At 45.9% G+C, this 17,241-nt stretch overlaps 1 protein-coding gene across 1 annotated transcript in view; it reads left to right on the top strand.

The window, feature by feature from the left end:
- Positions 1–3,635: 3,635 nt before the first annotated feature.
- ITGB5 (integrin, beta 5) overlaps positions 3,636–17,241 on the top strand; it is a gene marked incomplete at its 5' end in the record, with an annotated part of 55,185 nt that continues 41,579 nt past the window's right edge. Inside the window, 3 exons of the mRNA XM_009070847.1 lie at positions 3,636–3,746; positions 10,577–10,781; positions 16,066–16,315. Coding sequence (XP_009069095.1) covers positions 3,636–3,746; positions 10,577–10,781; positions 16,066–16,315 — 566 coding nt within the window. The remainder of the gene's footprint in view (positions 3,747–10,576; positions 10,782–16,065; positions 16,316–17,241) is intronic.

Raw genomic sequence — 17,241 nt, 5'->3', positions numbered from 1 at the left:
CGATCTCCACGCTCGCACTTCGTATCATCCCTCACTTGCACCTTGCATCGTCCTCCCCATGTCTGCGTGGCACCCAGTGAGTGGTCCTTGTCCCCCGTGGGGATGATTTCACGGCTTCTGCACACACACACAAACCACAGTGCAGTTGTGACTCCACTCCAGTAGTATTCGAAATGGGATTTCTCTCCTCTTTGAGAACTTGGGGAAACTTTTTGTATTTGAAGGGAGCCCACAAAATGCCTGAGTCCACCATTACAGTACTTACTCTCAGTGCTTAATGTTTTAATGAGTGATCTTAAGAAGCAGCTCACCTTGCAGAGTGCTGTGGCACGCAACTGCAGAAGCTCAGAAGACGTTTTCTTAGCGTTGTTTATTTATTTACTTTGTGTGTCTGATCCATGGAATTGATGGTTCAGTACTGCACAAGACCATCTTGGGGACAAGTCTGTTAGAATGCTCATTGCAAGGATAAATAAAATGCCTCCCCCCCCCCCCTTAGCTGTATAAAGTACATCACTTTTTTCTCTTTTTCCGTTTGGGTTTGTTTTTTTTTCCCTTTCCCAAGCAAGCCAGTGCATTCATCTCTGTCTGAGAAGCTGCTCAAACTAGGATTTCTTGCAGAACAGGTTTAAAATGAAGTCTCATTGCCTGGAGCATCTTTATGAGTAAATTTGTTGAGTACCTTTCATGAGTTTCCCATCTTGCTCTGCATCTGTAGTTTGATGTATAAAAATCTCCTCTGACTTAGTGGGATACACTATTCCTATGCCTTTTGGGGCTCTTCTGCAGCTCAGCCCAAGGGAGGGATGTCATGTAGAGATGTTCTTTGTGCTTGCTGGACATGGTTCTGCAAAATAAATAGTGTGCAGGGCTCAGTGGCATCAGTGTGAAGGACCATATGTGGGCTGTGCAGCTCAGTGATCCAGGGGGGTGGGTTATTTTCCTCCAGAGTAATCCCAGCTAAATCCTGGATGGAATTTTCCCCATTATAAGAAGTTCAGTTGATTTTCAGGGGTGGTTTCATTAAATGTATCACAGTCAAGGAGCAGACTGAATTTCTTCCAGTCTTGCCAGGTGACTTGCCTCAGCATGTGCAAGGATCTGGACTAGCATGAGCATCATCAGGTCCTTCCTTTGCCCTGTGAGGAAAGACTGTGCTGAATCAAGCACAGCAAATACTTGCATCTGGAAAATCCTGCGTGTTTCTATTCCAGCTCAAAAAGCTCAGGTTTCAGTCTAAAATTGGAGGGCTTCACAAAGCTCTGTTTTCACAACAATGTTGGAAATGGTTTAGTGTTGCTACAGAGTGGAAAGAAAAGCATACTTGGAAACTTCAAAAGCTGCCACTGGGAGGAATGTCACCCCATGGCTGGCCACAGGAGCGTGGGCTGCTTTGGTCATGGCACCCAGTGGAAGTAGGAGACCTTGGTTTTCATTCAGCTATTACTGTTACTAAGTAAACTCTCAAAAATCCAGTGGTCAGAAAAGGAGGTAAATATTATCCTATTTCCATGCAGATGGGCAAGTGAAGCCATGGGAGAGCCAGGGTGCAAATGCAAGTGTGTGCTATATAAAGTCCGTTATGTTTGCGGTGTTACCCTGTGCATCACTGCCAGAGCAGCAGCTCTTGAGGAGAGGCTTTGGGCCATGTAATAGGGTTTGGAAATGCAAGTGTTAATTGCTGTCTAAATTATAACTCAATTGAACAAGTTACATTTTACACAAACCTCTATATGTTTTGAGCTCTTGCAATGTCTTGGAACTAGAACATAAATTCTGAATGTGAACAAGGAATGAAATGCCTGGGTATATGGTAACAGCCAGAAAAAAATCCCCACCCTTAAGAAGGCTCTTGTTCAGTATGAATGAGCCCAAGCAGCCTGTCTGAATGAAAGCTATAGAGAAAGTCCAGGGCTTGGTGCTCCCGGGTTAGAGTTAACCACCTTGTGGGCAGCAGAGACCTGTCAGTACAGGACTCTGACACAGTCATGCCTTGGTGATAGCTGAGAATGACTGACAGGACCTACTTATCCTCTTTTTGTTTTTAGCCCAGGGCATGCTAGCTTTTCCTCCAGCTGTCCAGCTTGATTCACTGCTTCCTGCACTCACAGCCTGGCCCTGTATAGGAGTGACCCAGGCAGGCATTGCTTTTCATTTTTTGGTGCAGTATTCACATGGGATACAGAAAAAAACCCCTCTTCCAAAGCTCTTGTGGCATAGAGTTCTCAGGACAGGAGAAAACTTCATGTGGCTCTTCAGCAGCTATAGGCAAGTCTGCGCAATCTGCAGATTATACCCAGTAGCAGAGTGGTGTGCTGGTATCTGCAGATGCAACTGGCTGGAAATAGAGGCCTGACAATGCTTTTATTGACATTTGGGTTGGAAAAAATAGCAGACTGGGAGCTCAAGCCTGAGGCATTTCATTTGGAGTGTGCAGCCTCTGTGCTGAATCCTTGGTTGAAGATTTGTTTAATCAGTTATTGACAGTGGAAGTTAATAGCTGCATCCGGGAGAGCTGGGGCAGTGCTGGTATCGAAGGGCACATTCATAGCCACAGGCATGCTTAAACAAGCTGCTGCATTCAAAACCCATACCATTGATGTTTGCTTCAGCTCAAATAGTCTGGTTCCACTTTATTTTTAAAGCCCAAAGCCCAAATAGCAGATTTTGCAAGTGAAACTCAGTTGGTGCCCCTTGTGCTGTCACACCAGCAATCCAGGAGCAAAGAGCATCACTTCTGCCCTGCTTGTTGTCCATGGCAGCATCATGGGCAGGGAGAGCCCACAGTGTCTTTTACCCTCTGCCACAGTGCAAACGTGCTGCCAGGCTTAACCTGGATATCCTTGCAGAAATTACTCTTGTAACAAAATAAAAGTAATTTACTGTAACAGGAGTCCACTGTGGAAATCACCTGTGTGGAAGGGAGAGATGAGCATCTTCCTAGAATGCTTTAATATGAAAATTTTGGGGAGGGGCTCCCTATATATTCAGATGGAAAAATGGAGATGAGTCTTGAAAAGATGTGTCTAAAGATGTGACTTTAAAAGTCAGCATTTTGGACAGCCAGCTCCATATTTCAGGCTGGTAAAACAGCTATTGCCTTCTGTCTGCAGCAATTCAAGTATTTCCTTAGGAAGATGAATAGATGAACTCTTTGATTAACCAGAAACCATTGAAAAAGGGGGAAGAAAATCAACAGACACAAGCATATTTTAGAGGTTCTCAGTGCACAAAACAAGTTTCTGTCCTTTTTGTTTGTCTTGGAGAAGGAAAAGAAAACAAGACCTCCTTATAGGTGCAGACAGATTTACAGTTTCTCCTGACTTTTAAGCTCCTGGGAGATTCTTTGCTCTTGATTGAACTTACAGTACGTTTAGCATTAAGAATGTTTCAGAACTTCCCTGAACACTGTTTTTGAGTGGAACAACCATTCAGCTCATTTCTGTCCTTTTTGTTTGTCTTGGAGAAGGAAAAGAAAACAAGACCTCCTTATAGGTGCAGACAGATTTACAGTTTCTCCTGACTTTTAAGCTCCTGGGAGATTCTTTGCTCTTGATTGAACTTACAGTACGTTTAGCATTAAGAATGTTTCAGAACTTCCCTGAACACTGTTTTTGAGTGGAACAACCATTCAGCTCACCCTGTCTTGTTCTCTTTTTTGTCTCAATCTCTGCACCAGTGGAAGTGCCACGTCCTGCGAAGAGTGTCTCCTCATCCATCCCAAGTGTGCCTGGTGCTCCAAAGAGGTACGTGGGCAGACCCTGTTTGTCTTGAAGCTTTTTGTGATGCTGGAAGGGAGCTCTTTTCTCACCTTGCCTGTTCCTGAGTCAGTCCCATGCCAGAAGGGGGTGGGTGAGGGCAGTGAGTGCTCCATGCTGAGAGTATTTTGGGTGTATGCAACTCCTCAGCTCTTTGACACCATAGGAAATAAGTCTTTGACCCCACTGGCCCCTATGCATCCTCAACAGAGCAGCACTGTTCCTTTGGTGCTTCTGTCCTTCAATTACCTTCTTGTTTTCAGTGGATGCTGGGTCCCCACGTGGGCTCTGTGATGCAGAGAGCCTTGCTCAAAAGCTCTATCCCTAAAAAGCCCCAAGCCCTTGGCTGGTGTCCTGCTACGTGTCCCTTGTTGCGTGGCCTGTCATGGCATGGGCTCTTTGTCTGTAACAAAGATAATTCTCCTTTCTGAATCTATTGTCATTTTGGGGGGCAGGGAGGGAGGGGCACCCATGCTTCTGGCATCTGTGTCATGCTGTGGTGACGAGTTGCACAGCTTAACTGAGCACTTCAGAGTGAAAATATATCCTTGTGTTGATGCTGAAGATGCTCACCTGTAATTTAATTGCACCTCCTTGTTTGTGAGAAATTGCAAATATCTTTCCTTGCTCTCTAGGAACTGCTCATGTGTTTAGAGATCGGATATATAGTGGATATATAATCCAATATACATCTTATCATGTAGACTTACAATTTCTAGAGAACAGGGTGTGTGAAAGACCTGATGATGTCTGACACATTGCTTGCAATTATCTTCTTAGTGCTTGTCCTAGGTGTTTGAGAGAAGTATGGATGCTTACACAAGCAGGGAAAAACCCTGTTGAGCCAGGAACTGGGTTTGGGCTGTGAGAAACCCCAGAGCAGTGGATGATCTTGAACCTTCCGAGAGGCATGGCCAGGAGTGATGCTCTCCTGTTCTCTGCTGACCCTTATTCCTCTAGTGTGGCTGTCCTGGTCCCATTTTAAGCACTCACTTCACCTTCCAGCTATAGCTGGTGATGCTGAGCTGAGGATGCAGGTGCTGCCCACGTGCTCCTCTGCTGCTCTCATCCCTCCTCCTCCCAGCCCTGCCTGGGGCAGCTGCAGCTCCTCAGAGTGGAGGATGGGGTTGGGGATGGGGATGGGGATGGACATGGGGTCAAGGTCACTCTCAATCCCCACTGACTGTGTCTTGGGATGTACCCCAGCCACTGCCTCTCCAGGTCTACTTTACCGGCTTTTTCGCTTACTTGTAAGCACGGTTTCAGTTCTCCAAGAAAAACCTGGTAACACTGCTAGCACCACACTGCCTGACAGTCTAATAGCTTTCATGGGTTGTTTTTTTCCAGCAAGGCAAATGGTGTGCAGAAGGGAAAGGGTAAAGCAATAGATCTCGCTTCTGAGACATCTTGTAAACAGCTGTAAGAGCTCCTCTTCCAGCCAGCTAATCTGTGGTGGTGAGATGGGATCCAGGAACACTAGCTATTAAGTTATGGGTACCCAATAGTTTGTATTTTTTATTTTTATTTTATTGGGCTTTGTGTTGTTGTTGTTGGGGTTTTATTTTTTGCATCAAAAGACAACCTTTTGCAAAATGCTGCTAGTGGAAATGTTTATCTGGTGGACCCTGTGACCACTAATTGTACGGCAGCCCATGGGACTGGCAGCCTGACTCTTATCTTGCAAACAGGATAGCTACAAAAAACCCAAAATATTCCTAAGTGGAGTGGAGGGGCCAAGAAGGAAGATGAGTGTTTACAGGGAAGTGCTGTAATACTTCCTGACCTTTAGCCTGCAGCAGCTATTTAAAAATACAGTTCAAGGTGTTTCATGCCAAGAGCTACGTGTGTGAAAGCTGCTGTCCCCATTACATGCTACATGCTAAAACTTTGCAAGCTCTTATTCTACTTCCGTATTCTTTTAATTATTTTTTTTAGAATGTGCTGTTTGAAACAGTAATTATTTCTCTTTAGCTGAGATCATCAGGTGAGGTAATGGGATTTCGGAAGATACTTAAAGGTTTTTGACTTCAAAAGCTTTAAAGTAATATTGTAAAATCTTTAAGACCCACTTTCTTTTCGTAGTCATTTCACTGCCTTATTTCCCTTCCCTCTGCTGCAACCTAGTCAGGTATTTATTAAATTGCTCTTAATCTGTTTTCCTTAGCTTTTTCCATTAGCTGTCATTCGCTATCTATGTTGCCTGGGAATGTATGTGCCAGTCACATTCTATAGCTCTGCTGCTGTTTAAATATCAGGAGTAAGATATTGGAGTTGATTCCACAGGTGATAGTTGTGGTGGAACCTCAATCAGCTGATTTGTTCATATTTTGTGCTTCCTTTGCATTTACTTAACAGGTCTGGGAGCAAATGGGGCCAGCTGTTGCAGCTGTTGTCAGCTTTGTCGTCAACAATAATTTTGTCAGGAAGTATATATAGTAGAAGTCTATCACCACACATAACATAATTCTATATAAAATTCTGCATATTATGTGTATATATATTATATATACAGGAAGTGTACAGATGTCTGTAATATGTAATACATATATATACACAAAATACAATTATATATATTATTTCTCTTCCTGTATATATAGACCTTCTCATGTTTCCTTTGGGGAATGACATCACTTGGCAGTGCCATCATACCTGTTTGTTCTTTCTCTCCCTGGGTGCCAGGCAGTGCTGGTGTTGTGAGGGATCTCTCGGCTGTGGGAGAGGAGCAATTCAAACAAGAAAGCTGTGCTGTTTCCCAGAGACAGTCACACTTCATGCAGTCTCCCACCGTGTTGTAACCTCCTTCATCACCCTTTGCACTCCTGGATTCAGACTCTATGTGAGCACAGAGGAGCAGAAAGTCTCAACTCACAGACTGCAAGTAGGGGTTAGGAGAGCTTGAAAGCAATTCTGTGGCTACAAAGAGCCATATCTTGATAGTTTTGCAGGAGAGATAAGGTTCCTTGAATTTACATTGCCTTGAATTGTGAGGGTAAGAGCACATGTATAGATAGATGCAGACATCAGCAGAGTAGTGAAGATGCTATCAGTTTATGACAGTGACCTCCTAACCTGTTAATACAGGGTGCATCCGGTCCACTTGGCTTGATGAGACTTCTTTTTGCTTCTTCTTGTGTTCAAGATCTATGTACCCATCCAAAGGGGTGATGATGGATGAGCTGATAGCAGCTTCTGGTATGCAGCAGACCTAGAGCCCCCAGGGGCTTCTGAGCTAACCACAAGTCTTTGGGCTGTTGGAAATGTGGAAGCAGACATCCATTCTGTCAGCTCATGGAAGAATACCTTGAAAGGCAGGACTTACAGAAGGTGATCTGTTTAAGTGGCACTTAGAAGAGGATGGATCAATGTGTGGCCTAAAACATCACCCAAGCATGCCTTGAAACGGGGCTGTCTGAGGGAAAATGACTCTTGGGGTGATGGAGATTGCTGTAGCCTTTCCATCCATGCTGGAATCTGAGGAGATTCTTCAGCTTCTCCTGCAAGGTCCAGGAGAAGCTGGAAATTACTAGAAATTGCTGACATGCTGCTGGTAAAATACTCTGACTGGAAACTGCACATTGGCCTGTGGGGTTGCTGTGATCTCTGTGGCAGCCTGGGTTTTGTGGGTGGAAGACAAGGACGCTTGGGGTTTTTTAGCAGTGGTGTCTGGTTTCCCAGAGCCAGCAGGGCTTGTTGGGCTTGCTGGGGAGAGCAGGGAGCTCTGGAAGTGACTTCAGTGCTGTCCTCCAAGCTGCCAGGGTAAGTGTGATACACAGGTGGGCAATGGCCCCCTCTTTTCCAGAAGGTGATTTACCCCATTCTCTCCTATCTCAGGAATGTGTGCCTGGAGAATGAGGAAGGAAAATCAAGGATGGTCCTAGAGGGAACATGTCAAGTTTTTTAAAACAGAGAAAGCAGGCATATTTCAGACTGAATTAATGCAGAACTGGATTGCTAAAAGCAAAAAATGGTAGAGACATGCCTAGTCAGGAGTTAGGTATTAGATACAGCCAGTGCTATTCCCCATTTTTATAGCATGAACCAAGCAATTTGTCTTAAAACTGTCAAACTGATGAGCATGTAATTGTCATGCTGTTGTCTCCATTCTCTCTGTCTGCTGGTGTGCATTTGCTTTTGTGATCTTGTTAGCACAGAGGCTGGACTGTGACGTGCCCACCGGGCTGTGAGCAGCCAGCGTTACTGACAAGGACTCGTGGGACCTTCCTGAACCAAAGCTTGTCTGGCAAGAAGCAGTGTTAGGGGTGGTTCCTGATTGTGTGGGGCATCTGCTGCGTTTCTTGCCAAAGCAGGCATGCAGGCAGATGGTTGGCATGTGTCTGGGCACAGTGAATTTGTTAAGTAACTGTGAGGTGTCCTCTGCTTGGAGGAAATTGGTGTTTGAACCAATGTGCTGCGTCTGAGCCGATCTGGGGCTGCCTTTTGGTGTGGTTGCTTATGAGCTATTTGGACCTGTGTGATGCCCTTTACTGCCCAGATCTGCTCTTCCTTTTTTTTCTTTAATTGAAACTCCATGAGCCTTGATTTTCTCTGACACGAAAACTTTGCACTTGAGTTGGATGGTACCTGGTAGACCCAGTTTTGGCTTTGATTTTTGACCTGTGGGTGCACTTGAAGATGTTTGTTTGCTGGGTGCTGTGGCAATTGCTGAGGTTTTCCCAAGGTCATGGTCACTCCCCTGCTCAGTGTTACCCTGCCTGGGTAAGGCATTTTTTTTCACCTCAGGTAATATGGCTTTTCATGGAACAAGAAAAGTCCTGGATTTGATTCGTGCTGCAGCTTAGCAATTGCTGCCCTGTGGCAAGTCCTCTGGGCCCATTTTAGAAGAAAGTTAGAAGTTTAGAAGAAAGAAGAAAATAGCTGGGTCAAGCAAGGGAGACCTATTTGTATACTTCTCTTTAATGTTAATGCCTGGAGATTAACTGAAAGTTCCCAGTTACACTCTTGGGCTGTTCATGTTGGTTTTTGCACAGTGTCCTTTCTCGTAGGTGGTAGTAGAAGTGAGCTGGCAGAGGTGCTTACCTGGAGCAGTGGTCTGGGTACTGGCAGAGCAGGAGAACATCTCCCCACAGATGCCCTGCAGCTGGGTGAACTGCCCCAGGAGAGCACCTGGACCCTGTCGACTTTTCACTGTGTTTAGGTCAAATCACATCCAAGAGAAACTTTTCTCCAAGGCTTCCTGAGATGTGCTGCTCTGAAAGGCTGGGCGTTGTTTTCAGTTTTGTGAGGGATTCTGATTTTTATTTTGTCATGCTGGAGATGATTTAAATAGTCCCAGTCCTCCTTTTTGGAAGTTCATCTGTTTACATGATGCGTTCCAAGAAATTTGTGTTCATATCCATCTGATGTACCGTCGTCGGTTTCTTGGCTGGACCCTGCTGCTGGATGCTGGAATGCAAATCTTGCATTTTTCAAATAGCATTGGGACTTGTAGTGAGAACATGCAGCAGGAAGCGTCTGTCTGTGTCCCAGGGTCCTGTATCTGGAGCTGTCCTTGAGGGACCCCCAGAGCACCCCATGGGGATCTGTCAGGAACAGCTCCCTCCTTGATGTCTCCCCTATCCTCTGTCATGCTGGAGCTTCAGCAACAAGTGAGGTTTTTTCAGCCCCACACTGGTTATTGGCTGCACAGCTGAAGGAGGAGCTGGTATGGCTGCAAGCATCTTCTCTGCATTATTTCATGTCATTTTGGTCCCTCAGCCCTGGAGCTGAAGAGGTTTGTCCCTATTGTTATAGTGCAGAAATAAGTAGGAATCGACTGTTGAAAATCCAGTAAGTTTTGGGCATGTGACTTGTTCCCTTTGGCAGTTTGGGAGAGTAAAAAAAAAAAAAAGCATTCTTACAAATGGCCTCTTTGCAAAAGGCTTCATTGTGTGGCTGGCTGTTCCTGAGTGCTGCCCTGCACAAGGCTGCATTGTGCATCATGCACGGGGCTCACAGCAAGGGCTGGAGCTTGGGGATGGGTGCTGGGAGACTCCTGGCCACGGTAGCCTGTCCTCCCAGAGCAAGCTGCTGCCTGCACCTTGCTGCCTACATCTCTCTCTGCCCGTGGTGGGTATGGGCTGCCTTTGGATCAGCTCCCATGAAGTCTCTCCCACCTCCCTTACTCCCCAGCAAAGCTGCCTTCCCACATCAAACCAGTCTGGTTGTGCTCTGCCTCAGGGATTGCCTGTTGCCATTTTTGTTTCCCAAGTCATGGTGTCGTGCCAAGGCTTGCAGTGCAGCGATGTGAGGGAGAAGGCACATTCAGAGCTTGTCTGCAGACGTGTGGTGTCTCGCCCAGGGAAGAGGGTGCAGGTCCCTGGAGCCATCCAGCCTCAGTCTTCAGCTTCACATCTTGACTTGGCTCTCTCTGTCTGTGGGTGGGTTTGTCCAACTTCCCTCACTGCCACCTCCTTGTCCTCTCTTCTCTCCTTTGCAAACTCCTTTGAGGTGATGCATGTGCATAAAATAATGGAGTGGGCAATGGGCTCTCCATGCAGCAAAGCAAATGCTTTGCCTTGCTCTCACATGGCCCTAGCCAGGGCTGGAAGCAAGTGCCACTGCTGTGGCTTGGGTTAAAACCTAGGCTTAGATTTCTGTTGCAGTGCTCTGTGAGCAAATTCAGTGTTTAAATCCTCACAGAATTTCCTTTGAAAGGCTCAAGGTTCAGTGCAGGCTCCTTCCCATTACAGCCACCACAAAGGACACCAGTTTCTTCTTGTCATCTATTTGTTAGATACCAGCATGTCAAAACAAACCCCCTGTTGTGGGATTGATGTATTCCCCTCCACTTCCCTTTTGTCCTTTTTTCACCCCCCCAGGAGTTCGGCAGCACAAAGTCCATCACATCTCGGTGCGACTTCCTGCAGAACCTGATTGCAAATGGTTGTGCTGGAGCCATTGAAAATCCCAGCAGCAGCATCAACGTGGTGAAGGATGTCCCTCTGAGCAGCAAGGGCTCTGGCCAGAGCCACCTGGATGTCACACAGATCACACCTCAGAAAATCGCCTTGAATTTGCGTCCTGGTGAGTCTCCAGTGGCTGTGAGCCTTATGCTGGCGTGTGTAGGGGGTGAGAAAGGGTGGCCAGGACATGCCAAAAGTGTGTCATAGCTCGTGGCCTTGTAGCCCACTAAATCAGGTCACTGTTGGCCCCTTCCATACCTATGAACTTTGGTGGTACATCATGAATAGGTTTGGGGCTAAGACACATGCCCTTCATGAGAGGACACTGCCTACCCATGACTGTTGCCCATACTAGTCTTAACCCTTGCATGTGTTTAAAATGAACCTGATCAGCTTAAAAATGGAATCACTGGATGGAAGGAGTTAAAATAGCTTTGGATTCTCCAGCAAGCTGACAGTGCATGAGTCTAAACTGAGACAGCTCCTTCTATAAATTGGAAACAAACCCACATATCTGTTTTCTGTCGGTATGCAAAAGAGCCATGGGATCAAGACAGAAGATGGAGATTTGAACTTGTGACTCAGGCCTTGGACTGTAGCCAGGTCCCTGTTTCATTCCCCTGAGCCATCACTTTTCTTCAATCTCTTCCTTTTAATTAAAAATTAGAAGGGAACGGCTCATCTGAGCCTTGTGAGCATGCTTGTTATCAAAAGTTTTTGCATGGTGGGGGAGGCTTTAATGTGGGTTTAGAATTCTTGCAAAAATTTGGCAGCTGATATTTTTGTAGGGGAAAAAATAGCTCTTTATTGCAAAGTTAAGAAGCAAATATAAAAGCTCAATTCATTATAAGCAATTGGTGTGGGTTTCTAAGGCTTACAGTTTGGTGACAGCTCTCACGAGCATACAGAAAAATGCACTATGATGTTTTGCCCAAGAGAAATAGGAGTTTGAGCTGGTGCTGATGCTGCCAGTGCTCTCCCAGAGCTCACCAGTTGCTGCAGGAAGTTTTGTTTTAGCTGTATAGGTTAGATAGTTGTCATGTCATTTAACCTCCTCAGCAGTATGACTGCTGTCATCAGTCAGACCCTCATATCTAAACCAATTTTGATCCAAAGTTAAAAGCAGATACCTGAGAGCAGTCACCACTGTATGCATGTCTAGATGCATGGCTTCTGCCACTGAATGCTGCTGATGAAACAGGTTTTGTTGCCATTACAAAAGGGAGTTGTTATTACTCCTGTTTCTCGAGGCAATCCCCGGCAGAAAGGGCTGGCTCAGCTTCCACGTCTTGCCTCCTGGAGCGGCACCTTCACACACAGTGCCCAGTGCTCAGCAAATTCCCCTTTCCCAATCCCTGGTGTGGGTGCCCACCACTCCAATCTGTGACAGAGTGGGGGTCCATCTCCTCGTGGTTTCCTGGGGTCTGTGCTGTTGGATACTTTGGGCTGCACAGGGCTGGTGTGCTGGTTCTGCCTGCCTGTGCAGGAGACCACACTCATGGCCATCTTCAGTCTTCTTGACAGAGAAGCCCTCCAGGTCTGGGCTGAGCTGCAAGAATCACCCTGAGGATCCCCACAGTGATTCCCACACTGAGCCAGTGAGCTCCCCTCCCCATGCTCCTCTTGCAGAGTACGAGAGTCGTTGCAGGAGGAGAGACATACCTTGATGTTTGTAACAGTATCTCCCATTTTTGCTCTCTTTTTGATGTTGGGCAGCACTCCATCTTCAGGCTGGTGACTTCCTAAACCCTTGTATTAGCAGCCTCAGTTTAAATTAACCATTAATCCTTGAGCTTGAGAGAATGGGTTTCACCCTGTGAACCCCAGACAAAAAGGAGACAATGTTGATTTAATTTTGGGCATGAAGGGTGTACTATTTCAAAGATGAATTCACACAGCATTCTGTGGCAATGGTGATCTTTTATTCTCAGACCACTAAGCAGAAGCAGAAGGAAGCAGATTGTCAATTGTTTGCTGTTCCCACCCAGGCAGTTTGATCTCATTGTCCCGTGGCAGAAGTCACATCCCCAAATCTGTGTCTGTAGCTAAACTCCAAAGGCCTTAAATTGCTGTTCTTGCAGGGCAGCTTTTGGATTGAGCATTTAGTTTTTACAATACTGCTTTTTAATCTCAAGTCCAACTGTAAAACAGTGTGCCCTAGTTAAATGAAAAATGTAAATAATGTAAGAGGAATTAAAAAATGAATAGATGCAATTTGTGTTGCCCATCAAGCCATAAGCTTCACCAAGCAGGAAAAAGAGCTTTTCTTGGCTAAGAATGATTGTCAAATTTGTGTTCTTAAACTGTCCAAAATCAGTTTTTTCCAGTTTATGTACTGCCTCTGTATGACAATGTCCAAGAAACATTTCTCAATCAGTTTTGAGTTTAAAACTTTTCAGTAAAAGCCCTAAGGAGGAGATGGTGGTGACGGTATGTGAGGAAGGAGGGGGCTGCATTACCCTTAGAAGTGTGAGAGTAATACTGTGCACAGAGAATAATAAATTCTTTTGCTCTTACATCTACATACATTAGTGATATTTTATTTGAGATAATTGGTTTGTGCAGCAAGGAATGAACCAGCCACAGGGTCCTGTTGGTTTTGGTGCTTCTCAGGGACTAATAGATTCATAAGTATTAAGAGAAGCATGTTTGATCAGAGCATCCCAAATACCTTTTCTGGCAGGAAGAACAATGTTTTGGAAAGTGAAATGTAGTGAAATCCAGAAGGATAAATCCCCTTTTTCTGAAAGGGCTGGGTATTCCAGAGGGAAAAATAGGTAGGAATGAAAAACACAGGCATGGGACTGAATTTTCCCAGAGTTAAACATATTTTTGCAGCACTGAATTAAAGTCAAGCTTGTAAGCATATTTTTTTACCCTGCAATCAGTGCTAACAGGTTTTGCAGTACATAAATTTTCTTCTTTGTTTCCTCACAAAATGCATGCCAGGTACAGCATCGAGCCCACCTGGAGCACCTTTCCTATGAAAACAGGCTGAGAGAGTTGAGGTTGTTCAGCCTGAAGAAGTGAAGTCTCTGGGGAGACCTTAAAAGCACCTCCCAGTACCTAAAGGAAGCCTACGAGAGAGCTGGAGAGGGACTTTTTATAAGGACTTTTAACGATAGGACAAAGGGTAATTGCTTCAAACTGAAAGAAGTCAGGGTTAGATTAGGTATTAGGAAGAAATTCTTTACTGTGAGGGTGGTGAGGCACTGGCACAGGTTGCCCAGAGAAGCTGTGGGAGGCCCATCCCTGGAAGTGTTCAGGACCAGGTTGGATCGGGCTTTGAGCAACATGGTCTAGTGGAAAGAGACCCTGCCTGTGGCAAAGGGCTGGAATGAGGGGATCTTTATGGCCTTTTCCAACCCAAAACATTCTTGGATTCAATATTCTATGATTTGGTTGAACCTGCTCAATAGCTTTGCTTACTGTAGGGCCAGCGCTGAGCTGCATCCTGCTGCACTCTGCATCTCAGCCCTGTGCCAGGAAAACCCTGCTCCTGCAGAAAAAGAGAACAAGGAGGAATATTTATGACATGAGTTTCCACTTCCTACAGCTAATACCTGGGCAATGTGTACATGTGTATGTTTGCACATGGTGCCTCACATGGTCCTGCCTTTGCCAGGTGGGGTTGTAGCAGACTGCAGGGAAATGGTTAAATAGAGGGAAGGTGTTGGTTGAGGAGCTGCAGTTGACTCCTTTGGTACCCCAGTACCAAACTGCTGGGGATGGACAGAGAGCTGGCGGAGCAAAGAGTAGATCCAGATCTAAACCTTTCCCAACCTTGTTTGTGGAAGAGGCAACCTGTGACCTCTATGCATCCCCACTGGGTGCTGGCAGATCCTGGAGCCAGGGAGAGTGTTTGGCCCCGCATGCATCTCAGTGCAGCTGACCCCAGGTGCCAGGCAGGGCTCCCGCCAGCCAGGCTGCAGAGCCCCTCGTGCTGTGCCTTGCCAGCATGGCAGTTTTGGGATGGTGTTGCTGCTGTTGGGCTGGAAGTAAGTGGGAGCAGCTGTGAGGCTGTGCACAATGAGGAGAACAATGAAGCAGTTAGGGAAATGCTTTCACATTACTAAAAAAATGTGAGTTTTATTTCGGGGGAGGAAGAGGGGAAGCCACAAGTGTTTTGCAGAACCTGCCAGTGCCCAGAGTGCAGCATTGGCCGTGAAGGGCTGGGAGAGGGCAGGAGGGGGAGCTTGGTCTGAGACCACACTGAGCTGGAAAAGGGGCCAAGGTAGGGACATAGGATCTCTGAACTAGCTTCGGTGTGAGACTGCTGAAGTCTGGGGTTTCCATTTAAACACTTCTCTCAGCAAAGCAAAAGGCAAACCTTTGCCATCTCCTGTCCGGCTCCACCAGGGTCCATCTGGTGTCAAGCTGAGTTCACTTTGAAGCCACTTGACATTTTCTGAGGTGTGGGTGGTGCCAGCATTGGCCTCCCCTAGCTCCCCTTCTGGAGGGCAGCTGTTGGGCTCGATGATCTTTGAGGTCTCTTCCAACCTAGCTGATTCTATGATTCTGTGATTTTCTAGTGAAACCGGTCTGGCAAATGGGAAGTTCAGGGAAAGACTTTCCTCTGCATCTCTTCTGATTTGCACAGCCTGTGACTCAGCCCTGTCATCCCTTTCCCTTGAGTTCATCACTTCAGGAAGCTTCACCTCTGCCTCAGTGCTTTCCTGGGTGACCCTAACAATCCTCTTTTTCCAGTGCACTTCCCTTTTGCCCTGGTGGCATAGCTCTTTTTTGGGGGTGGGAGAGGTCCTTTTTAAAGGTGTTTCTTCTGTGTCTGTTTTGATTTGACTTCACTGCACAGCCCAGAAGACACCTTGCATCCACCTCATGCTGGCTGTTTGCTCTTGACCATTTTCATTCTCCTGCTCCAACTCCTTCTCTCTTTTGTGCAGAACTTCTTGGACTGCTCTTGGTTTGCTTTGGGGACGTACCCAGGCAAGTGTGGGCAGGGTTCCTGTCTCAGTAGTCCATGAAACATCCATTTGAGGTTTACTCTGCTCACTTTTCTTTCCAGTTTTCTAGGAAAACATCCATGGACTGTACACAGCCTGGGGCAGCAGCATTTTTCATGTGTGCCCCTCTTAGGTGCCCTCTCAGATAAGATGGAAAGACCCTTTCCCTTATCTCCAAAGAGTGAAAATAGAGACATGCACTCCACAGATGTGTCTTTTTCTTGCCAACCAGTACACTACATAGCTTAAGGGGACCCAAAGTCAATACCTGCTTTCTTGTAAGACTCCAAAGGGATGGATTTAGAAAAGCTTATTCCCATCACTCTCTTCCTTTGCAAGTGATTTGTCAGCTCTGCAGGGGGGGAAAAAAAAAGCATGTGGTCTGGATTTTGTGTGCTGGGAGTTTCCTTTTCACTATTTTCAACACTTTTGTGTGTGCAGGTGACCAGACCTCCTTCCGAGTTCAGGTTCGGCAAGTGGAGGACTATCCTGTGGACCTCTACTACCTGATGGATCTCTCCCTGTCCATGAACGACGACCTAGATAATATCCGCAATCTGGGGACCAAGCTGGCTGAAGAGATGCGAAAGCTCACGAGCAATTTCCGTCTGGGATTTGGCTCTTTTGTGGACAAAAACATTTCTCCTTTCTCCTACACAGCACCAAGATACCAAAACAATCCCTGCATTGGGTGAGTGGTGTGTGCCCTGAAGGGACAAGCCCTGTGTTTGCACAGAGCCTGGCTGCAGTCTTCACTTCCATTCTTGCTTTAAATAATGAATGACACTTCAGCCCCAGCTTTTGGGAATGCTGATTAGCCATGGCTGTCACTGTGATACTTGAGCAATTCAAAACAGGACAACTTCCAATTTTCCTATGGCTGTTGGGAGATCTCTGCATCTAGAAACGGGGAAGTTGTATTGGGAGCCCGAAGGTATTTTTAAGTACCTGAAGAGGATGCAGGCATAGAAGGCTTTTTTTGCAGGCATTTAAGAGCCAGAGCCAGAAATTTTTGATCCTAGCTCTGAGTCATAGTTTGGCCTTGAGTAAATCAATTATGCTTTTTGTTTGCACATTACAGATAAGGAGACCAAGGTAACGTAAATCCTTCCCAAAAGAAGTGTTTGGGGCAACTGAGATTTGTGACAGCCTGTAGTGCTGATTAATGAGTTCTTGTGGAGTGTTTTGAAGGCATCAGGCAGGCTTTTTCCTCTTTATTGCTGTGGAAGAAAAGTAAACTGGCACTTGCAGAAGACACAAATGATGTAGTTTGCTTTGTGGTGAGTTTTCAGAGTTTTCATCCCTTTTTTCCTTTTTTATCTCATTAGTGTCTTTGCAAGAGTCTTTTTGTTTGCCTTTAAACCACCAGAGTTGGGATCAAGTCTTTTGAATTGGGGATTGTGCCAAGGTGAAATTGTTTTTGATGGAGAATGTCCAGGCACAGGTGAATTTGGATGTTGGCATCAAAGGATGGATACAGCAGCAAGTGCCCTCCTGGGAGAATGCCACGGTTGATACTTATCTTTGTAGTCCCCATCTTCACCTTATCCTTCTGTGGGGTGCTTTCTAGTCATGTAAGGACAGTAAGGTTAGTACTTTTATTTGAGCCATTTATGG

Source organism: Acanthisitta chloris, unplaced genomic scaffold (assembly GCF_000695815.1).
Source record: "Acanthisitta chloris isolate BGI_N310 unplaced genomic scaffold, ASM69581v1 scaffold4203, whole genome shotgun sequence".
Taxonomy (NCBI): domain Eukaryota; kingdom Metazoa; phylum Chordata; class Aves; order Passeriformes; family Acanthisittidae; genus Acanthisitta; species Acanthisitta chloris.
Note: the sequence above shows the minus strand (reverse complement) of the source record. Positions and strands in the feature narration are given on the sequence as shown.